Below are 13084 nucleotides of genomic sequence, written 5' to 3'. Positions count from 1 at the left end.
GAAGACTACCCCAGCATCAGTTGTCATAGGCTGTTTGTGCGCTGTCTGCTTACCCGGCAGGAGCAGATGATGAAGGGTGTGCAACAGGGACCTTGCGCCCCTGCACAGTTCCCAAAGGAGAACTGGAAATGTGACCCAACTCTGAAAAGCACATGCAGTCAACGACACGTTTTCAAGCATGTTTGGTTTATTTTGCAACAGAAAGGATAACAATTTTAAAAAGCTTCCACCAAGGTAGAAAACCTGCCATTATCCTAAGTCATCCATACATTAGTCACATTATACTTATGTGAAACAGCACGTGCATGTATGTGTATGAGTGTGTTATGAGTGTGTGGGGGTGTATATGAGTGTGTGTGGGGGTGTATGAGTGTGTGGGGGGTGTGTGTGGGGGTGTATGAGTGTGTGGGGTGGTGTGGGGGTGTATGAGTGTGTGGGGGTGTATGAGTGTGTGGGGTGTGTGTGGGGGGGTGTGTGGGTTGTGTGTGGGTGTGTGTAGGAGTGTGGGTGTGTGTGTGAGGGTGTGTATGTGGGGGTGTATATATGAGTGTGGGGGGGTGTGTATGTGGGGGTGTATGTGTGGGGGTGTGGGGGAGTGTATGTATGGGGGGTGTATGTGAAGGTGTGTGTGTGAGGGGGTGAGTGGGGCTGTGTGGGGGGGTGTGTGGGTGAGTGTGTGGGTGTGTGAGTGTGTGGGGTGGTGTGGGGGTGTGTGTGTGGGGCTGTGTGTGAGTGTATTCCTAAAATGTAGATGAACATCTTCCCATATAAAGTAACAGCCCCATTTCAATGGGCTGATTTCTTTTTTCTTTTTTTTTTTTTTTTGAGACAGAGTTTCACTCTTGTTGCCAGGCTGGAGTGCAATGGCATGATCTCTGCTCACTGCAACCTCCGGCTCCTGGGTTCACGTGATTCTCCTGCCTCGGCCTCCCGAGTAGCTGGAATTACAGGCACCCGTCACCATGCCTTGCTAATTTTTGTATTTTTAGTAGAGACGGGGTTTCACCATGTTCGCCAGGCTGGTCTTGAACTCCTGACCTCAGTTGGCCCACCCACCTTGGCCTCCCAAAGTGCTAGGATTACAGACGTGAGCCACCGTGCCTGGCCTAACGGGCCGATTTTCTAGAACAAGTAAAGTACCCCAACCACGGCAGGCTTGACCCAGCCTCTGAAAAAGAGCAGGTGCCCTATCTGTCTCTTCTTGATTCACTTTTCTTTCTCCTCCTCTTCCTTCTTCCTGTATCCATCAAAGGGTCTTTGTGATTTCTGTGTTCAGGAAACAGCTAATATCTGGTGAGTGGGTGGGAACAGCAACTGGGAAGAGGAGAGGGAGGGATAGGAGAAGTGACTGATCATTTCTCAGGGGCTGATTCCCTGTGCCAGGTAAAACCTCAGTCTTAGTGCACTGTTTGCTGACTCGGCATGAGTAGACGAGACAGCATCTGATTAGCGTGATGGTCGTAGTAATCATCACCTTGGCAGGGGTGAGTTCTAGTTGGGCTGTCACCAAGTCGGGGATAAGAGGGAGCCAGAGGAGGGAGAAGGGCTCTGGGGTGGGGGCAGAGAGTGTGTCAACCAGGTGTGTCAGCCAGGTCCAGGCAGCTGAGCAGGAGCAGCAGGGGCTGAGCCAACCAGCCTTCCCCCAGCCATGCCCTTTGTCTCCTCTCGTCTACCCTCCCTCTTTCCCCTCTCCCCTCTGCAGTCTCCCCTCTTTGTTGAGACCTGCTCTGGAAAGGAGGTGATGACACTCCTCCAATATAAAAGGACACCATGGCAAGAGCTGGATAAACCACACTTGGTTCCCCCTTCCCAGGCTTGGTGGTGATTTGAACAAAAGACTGAGCCTTCAGTGAGGGGACTAGAATGCATGCTGTGAGCCCAGCACTCCTCAACCAGGGGGAGTGGGAACTATTCGGAGTAACGTCCTGGCACTTTCAGGAGGCCCTGCCTCCTCTGTCCCCTCAAGGGCCTCTGAAGAGCACAGAGGTGACCACACCATCATATGTATGCCTCCAGGACATACCTGGACAGCGCCACTTCCCCCTCCTCCGACAGTCAGCCCACCACCCCCTAAACCTCCACCCTCCTTGCCCCCTGTGTATGATTTGATGGCCACATCCTTTCCACAGCCTCAGCCTGAGCCTCTGAGCTTTCCTTGTGTGTCATCCAGAATACCAGATCCTACTGTCTTGGAATTCCTCTACTGTGCGGTTTAAAGCAAAGGAATCAAGTTCATACCAAAGCAATTAAAACAGAGCGAGCGTGCCTTACATCATATTTTCCCTTGGTTTCTTTCTTTCCTCTGGGGCCAGCTGACTGCTTGGCCACTGCCGGGCTGGGGCGAGGTTATTTGACACTCTGCCTCCGTTAAGCTTAGGTCATGGATGGTCCACTCTGTGGGAAGACAGCTTGAGAAGGGAGGTCAGGGAAGCAGGAGGCCACCATTCTGCAGAAAACAGAGCTTGGAGCCAGCCAGCAGTTATACTCGTTTTGTTCTGTTTGGGGTGTTTTTTTAAAGCTATAGGTTAAAAGATCCTGCAGCCACTGGGTGTTTTCCCCTTTTTTCTTCTCCCCATACTGCCAGAGTCAGAGCAGTCCCTGAGGTCTGTAAATCTGGGTGCTGTCCCAGCACCCCACCCTGTCATGGCCAGCCCCAAGGTACAGTTGGTGGAGAGGCAGGTTCTTGTATGATGCCATCCCCCTCAACGTAGCTGGTGGACGTGAATGCTTGAAAAGGTCACCTCCACCCAGGCCTGTCTCGCCCTGGCCATCAGTGGTAGGGTGAAGGCACTTATGGGCTGAGGACAACATAGGCCAGGGCAGGCAATGACACTGGTCTGAGGTGACACACTTAGAGTGGCTACACAGTCTTCCGTCACTCCCTCTGTGGAGCTGAATTGAGCATCAACAGTAGCTGAGAACCTCGCAGGCTTCTGAGCCTCCTCCAAAACACACACGCGCATACATGCAGCATGCATGCAGGTGAGCTTGCACACACACATGTGCCACACATGCACGTGCACGTGCACACATGCAGAGAAACGGATGCAAACCCAGGTATGTGGACAGCTGGAGTCAAGTGACCCAGCTCCCATCTTGTAAGACATGATCCACTGTGACCAAGACGTAGAGAGTGTCTTACTCCTGTCTAACTCAGTAAAGCCCACAAGGAGATGAAAGCTTCCAGACTGTCAGTGAACACTAGGGGTGTTCAAACTGTAATTCTCCACCCTCTCTGCATAGCTGGTTGGCTGCATCTTCTGGAGTCAGGCCAGTTTGGACTTGGAGTCAAATCAGGAGAGGCTGGGCATGCCCCCAGCCCTGGGACAAATCAGTATGAGGCTCCCCATCCGTTCTCTGAGTCATGGCTGTGTGAAGGTTGGCTTTCCAGCTCCCTGTCTTCCCATTCTCCTGTCTGCTCCCTCCTGCCTCTGGTTGCTGTGCATAGCAAAATCGTTCCAGTGCCTGCCTAGTACTGTGGAGTCTCTGCAGGCCTAGACTGTAGCACTGTGTCATAAGCAAGGTTCATCCAAACTTGCTTAGAAGCAGCCTTGTTATAAGAAAGAATTATGATCCATTTGGAATCTGCAGACTTTGGAGGGTAGGCGCTTCTTTCTCTAGCTCTAAAGCATGAGGCTCTGGAGTTAGTGGGGGAAGTGCTGATGGAAGGTTGTGCCACGCATAGGTTGGGGTGGTGAATGATTGATGGTCCCCGATGGGCTCCCCAGGCGACCAGGACAGAAGCTCCATGCGAGGGCTGCAAAGGGAGCTTGCAACAGAGCTGTCTCTGTAGAGGAAGCTCCCACAGCCCGACACACCCATGACACACACACACACACACACACACACACACATCCATACATCAAGCACAGTTGCAGCTCTCAGACTGAGTGCCTGGCCTGGGAACAGGGTGGCGGGGAAGGGAGGGGGAGGGGACAGTGGTCACCCACTGAACGTGCATCAGCATCTGTACTCAGCAGGACCGTGTGTCTCTTTAGCAACCCCTGGTGCGACTGCGAGGCGGTGCCTACATCGGGGAGGGCCGCGTGGAGGTGCTCAAAAATGGAGAATGGGGGACCGTCTGCGACGACAAGTGGGACCTGGTGTCGGCCAGTGTGGTCTGCAGAGAGCTGGGCTTTGGGAGTGCCAAAGAGGCAGTCACTGGCTCCCGACTTGGGCAAGGTAAGGAATGGGGAGGCTAGAGGGGGCCTCTCTTGCCGGGAACATGGTGCCGTGAGCACAGCCTGGCTGCTGGCCGTGAGCTCTCAGGCAGTCCTCACTTTCCCTCCTCCCTTTGGCGACTGCCTGGGAGAGAATCCCAGGCCTCTCTCTAGACAGAGCTGAAAGGGGTCTTGGAGAACATTGAGACCCTATTTTATGGATTTGGAAGCTAAGGCCCAAAAAACGGAGTAAACGTCCAAGGTGAGATAACATATTAGTGGCCAATGAATACTCCCCCATGGGTCTCCCAGCTCCTAACCCAGTGATCTCTGCTGCCCCACCAAAAAAGCCGGGGTTCTCAGGCTCCTCCTGCAGGAGAGGGCCTCCGAGTTCACCAGACTGAACCACTCTGTACAACAAAAGGACCAAATGCCATCTTACTTTTCCTCCCCGGAGCAGCCCTGCACACAGTCCCTCCCTGACAGCAGAGAAAGGGAACAAGATGCCGCCCTCCGGATGTCCTCAGACTAATTAAGAAAGGGCCTGCTTTTTATTAACTGTCCTGAACAAATCTTTCGTGTGAGCAAAAAAACAGAGGGAAAGGAGGCTTTCAAGTGGGTCTCTTGGTGGAAAGTGATGTTGCAGCTAGAAGACGACACAGAAGAGGCCATTTCCCCTCCCCAGGAAGCCTCATGAACACCACTTATCCTTGCAAGCCTTGGTCATTGAACAGGAGTTTTTACCCCAAACAGACTGTGCAGTCTAGGAGTGCCCAGCCCTCCCCGAGACAACTGTGACTTGAGCGAGAGACGTCCTAGTCATTTCCTGGAATTTTTTCAGCCTTGACCAGCAGGGAGGCCGCTGCAGACCGTCGGCTGCTATGGCTGGGAAAGGATGGGTAGGAAGCAGAATGGGCTACAGACAAGGGGTGGGGTGGCCTGTCCAGTGGGGAGGGGATATTTCCATAGTGTCAGATGTCGGGCCATCACCCCACAGAAAGGAATGTGGTGAGGTCACTGATCACAGCCTGGAGGAAATGATAGTCCTCACTAGCCCAGGGCCTGACACCACGTCCAGTGGTTTTTGGTGTGAGGCTCTAGAATCCTGCATTGAACTTAACCTCCAGCTGAGTCAAAGACCGTGGAGCTTTCCCCCTTCTAGAAGTGGAGCTCATCTGTCTAGTGCCATTGGTTGTTACCTTCTTCGGCATCCCCACATCCTGGCCTGCAACTGGTCAACTCTTACAGGGTCACCTGATGTTGGAAGGAGGCCTGCATTCCAGAGGCCTAGAGAGAGTCCTGGAATCATGGGCAGTACTGCTGGAGAAACCTCAGGTCCTCTAGTGCAAGAAATGAGGAGAACAAGTCTGAGGTCACCCCAATCATTGCCAGCAGAGAAAGACTGAAAGGCAAGTCTTCTAACTCTCAGACGTGGGCTTCTTCCTTATGCCCACCTTGGCCCAGTCCTGTTCACGTTCAGAATGTCTCTCTGCCTCTGTTCTCCAGTCTGTGCAAGCTTCCAGGTGTGCACTGAAGTTTGGGGGTCTGGGGTGTACTCTGAGTCACATTGTGCCACCTGGCAGCTTCCACTGGGCCATATAACAGTGCTCCTTCCCTGGGCATGGTGAGCTCCTCAGGATCCCCTGGATCTTTTTTTGAGACAGAGTCTCACTCAGTCACCCAGTGCAGTGGTGCGATCTCAGCTCACTGCAACCTCCGCCTCCCTGGTTCAAGCAGTTCTCTTGCCTCAGCCTCCCAAGTAGCTGGGATTATGGGTGTGCACCACCACACCCAGCTAATTTTTGTATTTTTAGTAGAGACGGGGTTTCACCATGTTGGCCAGGCTGGTGTCGAACTCCTGACTTCAAGTGATCCACCCACCTCAGTCTCCCAAAGTGCTGGGATTACAGACATGAGCCACTGCACTCGGCCTCCCTGGATCTTGACTATCCCTGCAGTTATTTACTGATTGGCCAACGTGTGGGTTTGTGCTCTCCCAGGGCCTACAGGACAGAGTCCACTCATTCTGAGGAATAAACAGGCCCTCGATGACATAAACATTCCATTTATCATGGGTGTGTGCTATGTGACCTAATTATTTCACTGCCCAGAGCAGCCAGAGGTTTCCAGGGGCCTGCAGAACTCTAGGAGAAAGAGGCATTTGGCATTTTTGATGCTGTCCTGCAAAGAACCAGTGGATGATTGATCATCTCCTGTCATGCTGGGCGGAGTAACTCCAGTAGGCAGAAAGGGAAAAGTACCACATTTAATATCAAGTCACAGAGCAGACAGGGTCAGCCCCTCAGCCCTGGCTCTAGCTGATGGACTGAGTGACCACACCCACAGCCAGGAGACGTGAAAGGGCAATGACTGGGAGTCGGGCAATCTGAGTCCTCCTCCCTGCCCGGCCACCTGCTTGCTTGGTGACCTTGAGCAACCTTCTGGGCCTCAGATTCTTCACTGTGAAACGAGGTGGCTGGACGCACAGCACCTGCAGCTCTGACTGACTCCAGCCTCGCCAGCATAGATATGAGGTCCTGGTCAGGCTCTGCTCTCTGTGCCTCAGGACTCCTGCCCACATCGGGACTCCAACTGCCTGTTGGTGCCTCCACCTCCCTGTAAGGCTGCATGCCACATGAGGGCACACCTGTATCTGTATCTCTGTGTCCTTAGTGCCAAGTCTGCCAGCACGCAGCGCTCCAGAGCTGTTGACGTTGTAAAGAAGGAATGAATGTGTTCCAGTTGAATCAGTAGGGTCAGCAGAACAAATACTTGGTGAAGAAGTTGGAGCATTAGACAAGTTCCAACACTAGACCAGTGCTGTCCGATAGAAACAGAACAGGACTCACGCCTGTAATCCCAGGACTTTGGGAAGCAGAGGCAGGAGGATCACTTGAGCCTGGGAGTTCAAGACCAGCCTCGTCAACATAGTGAGACCCCCCTCTACAAAAATTTTTTAAAAATTAGCCAGGCATGGGCTGGGTGCGGCGGCTCACGCCTGTAATCCCAGCACTTTGGGAGGCTGAGGCAGGCAGATCACAAGGTCAGGAGAGCGAGACCATCCTGGCTAACATGGTGAAACCCCGTCTTCACTAAAAGTACAAAAAAGTAGCGCGGTAGCAGGCGCCTATGGTCTCCTGCAGGCTGAGGCAGGAGAATAGCGTGAACCCGGGAGGCGGAGCTTGCTGTGAGCTGAGATCGTGCCACTGCACTCCAGCCTGGGCGGCAGAGGAAGACTATGTCAGAAAAGAAAAAAGAAAAGAAGAGAAAAATTAACCGGCATGGTGGCACACACCTGTGGTCCCAGCTACTCCGAAAGCTGAGGTGGGAGGATCACTTGAGCCCGGGAGGTAGGTTGCAGTGAACCGTGATCACATCACTGCACTCCAGCTTGAGTGACATAGTGAGACTCTGTCTCTCAAAAAGAAAAGAAATAGAACAGGAACCATGCATGTTACTTTGCATTTTCTAGTAGCCACAATTTTAAAAAGATGATACTAACTTTAATAACGTATTTTCTTTAAACCAGTGTATCCAAAATATTATTTCAACATGTAATCAATATGAATGCTATTAATGAGATCATTTGCATATTTGGTGCTAAGTCTTTGAAATCCAGGATGTATTTGACACCAGACATCTCAGTTTGTCTGCATTCCTGAGTAGACAAACTGGCTGGTTACATTTCAAGTGCTCCATAGCCACATGTGGCTGGTGGCTCCTGGACTGGAGGGGGCAGCTACCCAGTTTTACAGCAGTGGCTTAAAAACCCTTTTGCATGCAATCCCCAAGAAGGAATGCATGTGACATGTAAAACTCCAGCAAAGGTTTTCTAAACAAGAGCTTAGCTTTACAACATGCAGAACCCGTGACATGTCCTGTTCTGTTCTCTTGTGCTTCCTACAGTCTGATTGTAACCAGCTTAGTTGACAGTTCAGGCCGCTCATTGGCCTGGACCCATGGAAGCCATAACACTGCTCTATGGTCAGGAGATCGAGACCATCCTGGCTAACACCGTGAAACCCCGTCTCTACTAAAAAGTATAAAAACTAGCCGGGCGAGGTGGCGGGCGCCTGTAGTCCCAGCTACTCGGGAGGCTGAGGCAGGAGAATGGCGTAAACCTGGGAGACGGAGCTTGCAGTGAGCTGAGATCCGGCCACTGCACTCCAGTCCGGGCGACAGAGCGAGACTCCGCCTCAAAAAAAAACACTGCTCTATGATGTTAGACATGGCTTTTCCACCGCACCCTAATTCTGCCTCAAGCCTTGTGGTCACCTAGGCCAGGGTTTGTATGTGGAGAAGAACAGAGCCAAGGTGGAGATGGGGAAGGCACCGTGAGGAGGAGCAATTCAGGGGTGCCCCAGAACCCAGGAATAGGTGACAGCTGCAGGTCAAGGTGCAGAATGCCAAGCCTAGGTCAGCAGAAGGAAGCAGAAGCCCACAGCACGCTGAAGCCAGATGCCCAGTCTGATGTCCTTCGGAGCGTCTTCCACCCTGCCCAACCCCCCACGGAACTCAGTGGGGCAGGAAGAGGGTGAGCCACGCTGGGCCTCTTTCTCTGTGCCGTTCCTTGGATGCACCATGGGTATATGTGCTTCAGGAGGGAGGCCCTGCCCTCCAGGGCCTCGTCCCCAGATGTCTGAGACAGCCACGCAAGTTTACATAGAAATTCAGCCAGAAGGAGACCAACCAGTTGAGTCTGAGGCATGCTAGGCTCTTAAGTTGGCTTTACCTGTCCTGTCCAGTCTTGAGCTCTAGTCTTAGCAATCTACAAACATTGGTTAAGTGCTCTTCAGCCTGGATCTTGGAATGGAGAATTCATTTATTCCACAAATACTCTGCTCTCCAGGAGCTTATGTCAAGTGGGAGAAATAAGAAATAACCTTAATCAGGCCAGGCATAGTGGCTCAACGCCTGTAATCCCAGCACTTTGGGAGGCCAAGGCAGGCAGATCACTTGAGGTCAGGAGTTAGAGACCAGCCTGGCTAACATGGGGAAACCCCGTCTCTACTAAAAATACAAAAATTAGCTGGGCACAGTGGCTCACACTTGTAGTTCCAGCTACTTGGTAAGCTGAGTCAGGAGAATTGCTTGAACCTGGGAGGCAGAGGTTGCAGTGAGCCGAGATCGTGTCACTGCACTCCAGCCTGGGCAACAGAGCAAGACTTCATTTCCCCCACCACCGCCCCCTGCAAAAAAAAAAATCCCAACCTGGCAAAACACATATTATAATTAATTGGCCTTTTACAGATGAGGAAGGTAGAGGTAAAGCTTTTATCACTCTCCAAGGATTCAACCTAATCTTCAACCTCAAGCTGAATTCAATCTCAGGCTGCCTGCCCAGCTCGTTGCCGCTTGAGCAAGATGTGTAGCAAGCAAAAGTTCAGACAAGTGGGAGTTCTTTCAAGCTGCACCATGAAGGAGGATGGAGGTTTTTCTTCAAGGCAGGCTTCTCCTTAGATGGAGGCAGAAAGAGGGCAGTCCAGGAGGCAGGAGACAGCGAGGGCCTCCTGAGAGGGAGGAGAGCTCGGGCGTTTGGACCAGATCAGCCCAGCTGTTTCCCAGACAGAACCTTCTGCTCTTTCCCAACGTAAGGTTTTCTCTCCTGACTGTCTCTGTGCCCATGAACTGTGGGCCTTGCTTGCTTCCTGGGCTCTGATTAGGATCGGTGCCTTGTCACAGCCTTTCCATGCTAGTCCTTTGATGCTTCCAGCCGCCGTCACCAATGCGTTTTTATGCATTTTATAACATTCCAAGGAATTGGAAGCATCATTTATGAGTTTCCAAGGAAATAGAAACTTGGCTCCTGCCTGCTAATATGGGTTGATCTAGAAGTTGGTTTTTGGCCTCAGTAAGCCTCGATACCAGCCATCTCCAGAACCCCCCGGCAGAATCGAGGGCCCTCCTTTGAGCCCCAGCGCACCTGTTGTGAACTTCATCTTTGTTACTGACCACGTCATATCACAAGCCTTTGTGTAAGTTCTGCCTCCCCCGGGAACTGGGAGCTCTTCGGGGCAGGGGCCTGCCTTACCCATCTTTAAATCCACAGCCCCTAGCAGGGAGGCAGAAGGTATCAGGTGTGGTATCTATGCCTGTATCACTAGCTCCTGAGTACTGGACTGTGCTCTGTGATTTCCCTTCACTCCATCCATACCTTTATTTTTAAAATCCCCTTTTCTAACTCAATCCAATTTGTACATGCCATCTGTTTCTTGCAGGGACCCTTACAGATACAGCAGTCGTCGTACCTTTGAGATTCATAAATGCATGGAACATTAAAGTCGGGAAGGAAACGTATACTTCTAGTCCAATTCCTTTGGACTAGAAAAAGAATGAGAGAAAACTGGTATTCAGAGAGGCTGAGTGATCAGCCAAGGTCACACAGCAAATTAGTAGCAAACTTTATTTGCTCTTATGGGATAAGTGAATCCCAAGAGAATCGGCACTGTTCTCTCTGGAGAGAAGAGGCTTGGGTTACTGAGCTGATTATGAGAGGCAGTGGGGAGAGTTCTGAGGATGGGAGAGGCATGTTCTTATTGTCCAGGGCTTTCTTGCCAATCCAGAAAGTTTCCTTCCAAAGCTTTCATAGCACCTGTTTATTCTCCCTCTGCAGGGATTGGACCCATCCACCTCAATGAGATCCAGTGCACGGGCAATGAGAAATCCATCATAGACTGCAAGTTCAACGCCGAGTCTCAGGGCTGCAACCACGAGGAGGACGCTGGTGTGAGATGCAACACCCCTGCCATGGGCTTGCAGAAAAAGGTGAGGGGACTGGACACTTAGAGGGGACTATAACTGAGGCTGCAGAAAGTACAGCCACAGAGCTCTGGGGTGAACCCAGGAAGTGACCAGGCACTGCTGCTAGTACTGCTGCAGACATTGCCACTTGGCATTTGCAATGTTTCGTTCCCCCTCTGAGCTTCGGGCCTGGCCCTGGCGTGGCAGCAGGCGCAAGCCCCTGTGCGCAGTGTGAACTGGAAAGGCCCTGCCTCCTTGCATGTTAACATCTGATGTGAGTTACCTCACCTCTGCCTCACCACCTCCAAAGACAGGCGTGGGACCGGCTAGCCATAACCTTATCAAAACACTGTGCAGCCTGGCTGTGCTCTGCTGGCTGGAGGCGTTCTGTTTTCTCTATTCATGTTCAGAAAAAAAACTGGGCTGCCACACACTTCGTTCCGTTCTTTAAAACTCTGTGCTAGGCCGGGCGCGGTGGCTCAAGCCTGTAATCCCAGCACTTTGGGAGGCCGAGACGGGCGGATCACGAGGTCAGGAGATCGAGACCATCCTGGCTAATACGGTGAAACCCCGTCTCTACTTAAAAATACAAAAAACTAGCCGGGCGACGAGGCGGGCGCCTGTAGTCCCAGCTACTCGGGAGGCTGAGACAGGAGAATGGCGTGAACCCGGGAGGTGGAGCTTGCAGTGAGCTGAGATCTGGCCACTGCACTCCAGCCTGGGCGGCAGAGCAAGACTCCGTCTCAAAAAAAAAAAAAAAAAAAAAACTCTGTGCTGCTGCCACTGAGAACCAAAGGAACAGGAAAAGGGAAATGCCTGGGCTGTTTTAAGAGACTTGGAGAGGGCCTGACCTTCCCTGGCATCCTTGGGTCCTCGAGGAGGTGGAGAGGGTGAGGACAGAGGCTCCTGGCTGACCACGAAGTCCCATAGGCTCCATTGTCATTGGTGAGGTTAGACCCCGCTCACCAGAAAGCCGCACGGTTTCCAGGATGCTGGCGCCCTGCATGGGGCCCTGGGAATGGCAAGCTGTGTCCTTTGCTGAGTTAGAACTGCATGCCAGCTACACTGTGCGCTCCAGTCTTCTCTAGAAAATGGGAAAAGCCCCCCAGTGCATGAAGTGTCCAGATTCCTTCCGGAAGAGTCAACCCTTCTCTCTGTCATGGAGGCCATCGCAGGCCTGGTCAGCCTTAACGTCTTGGAGCCTTGGGAAGTGCCCTTGATGACCACGTGTTTTCCTGGCCCCAGAGGCAACGAGGCAGCCACATTCTGCAGCCAGAGCCTCTGAGACTTGCCTTGGCTTTAGGACCTAGAACAGGAACACTGCTCTGGCTCAGGCAGGAGATGAGGGAGGGTAGGGAAGGACTGGAGGAAAGTGGATGCATTGGAGAGAGACGAGAGATAAAACCCACAGGTGAAGACTTTGATAGGATGTGAGATAAGAGAGTGGGAGATGTCGAGAATTGCTCCTCTGTTTCTGGCTTGAATAACAGCAGATTCAGGAGCCCAGAAAACTATGATGTGTGGCTAAGCCCACCCCTCCTCCTGGTTTTTTATTCATTTGTTTTTTTGAGACAGGGTCTTGCTCTGTTGCCCAAGCTGGAGTGCAGTGGTATGACCATAGCTCACTGCAACCTGAAACTTCTGGGCTCAAGGGATCCTCCCACCTCCCGAGTAGCTGCAACTACAGGTGTGTGCCACCATACCTGGCTCATTTTTTCAAGTTATTTTTTGTAGAGATGGGATCTCGCTGTGTTGCATAGGCTGGTCTCAAAATCCTGGGCTCAAGTGATCCTCCCACCTTGGCCCCTCAAAGTGCTGGGATTACAGGCATGAGCTACCATACCCAGCCTGTTTTTTAAAATAAAGCTGTATTGGAACATGGCCACACCCAGTCATTTAGGGTAAAGAGAAAAGACAAGTTCAGATTTGTGATCTCTGAGATACCAAGTGGAGTTGTCAAATAGGCAGCTGGTTAGGTGGGTCTCAGACCAGTAGGGGAGCCATGGGACAAGATGCCAGCAGGCTCTGGAACCTGCCAGGTAGGGGGTGTGGCAAAGAGAAACGGGTCCAGGCAGGAGTCTTGTGAGATTCCAACATGTCAAGGTCCTGAGAGCACCATCCTTCCAAAGAGCAGCCCCCACTGATAGGCTCCTGGGGAGCAGCGTCAGCTTCTGCTGTGGTGC

The 13084-nt window shown here is 52.1% G+C and overlaps 1 protein-coding gene across 1 annotated transcript in view; it reads left to right on the top strand.

Annotated features, from left to right (window-relative positions):
- Positions 1-13084, top strand: part of LOXL2 (lysyl oxidase like 2) — a 99858-nt gene that overhangs the window by 65713 nt on the left and 21061 nt on the right. The window contains exons 6-7 of the mRNA XM_033228749.1: positions 3999-4182; positions 10774-10925. Of these exons, the coding sequence (XP_033084640.1) occupies positions 3999-4182; positions 10774-10925 (336 nt within the window). The remainder of the gene's footprint in view (positions 1-3998; positions 4183-10773; positions 10926-13084) is intronic.

This window comes from Trachypithecus francoisi, unplaced genomic scaffold, assembly GCF_009764315.1.
Source record: "Trachypithecus francoisi isolate TF-2019V2 unplaced genomic scaffold, Tfra_2.0 Contig01440, whole genome shotgun sequence".
In the NCBI taxonomy this organism is placed as follows: Eukaryota; Metazoa; Chordata; class Mammalia; order Primates; family Cercopithecidae; genus Trachypithecus; species Trachypithecus francoisi.
This window is presented reverse-complemented; position numbering and strand designations above follow the sequence as displayed.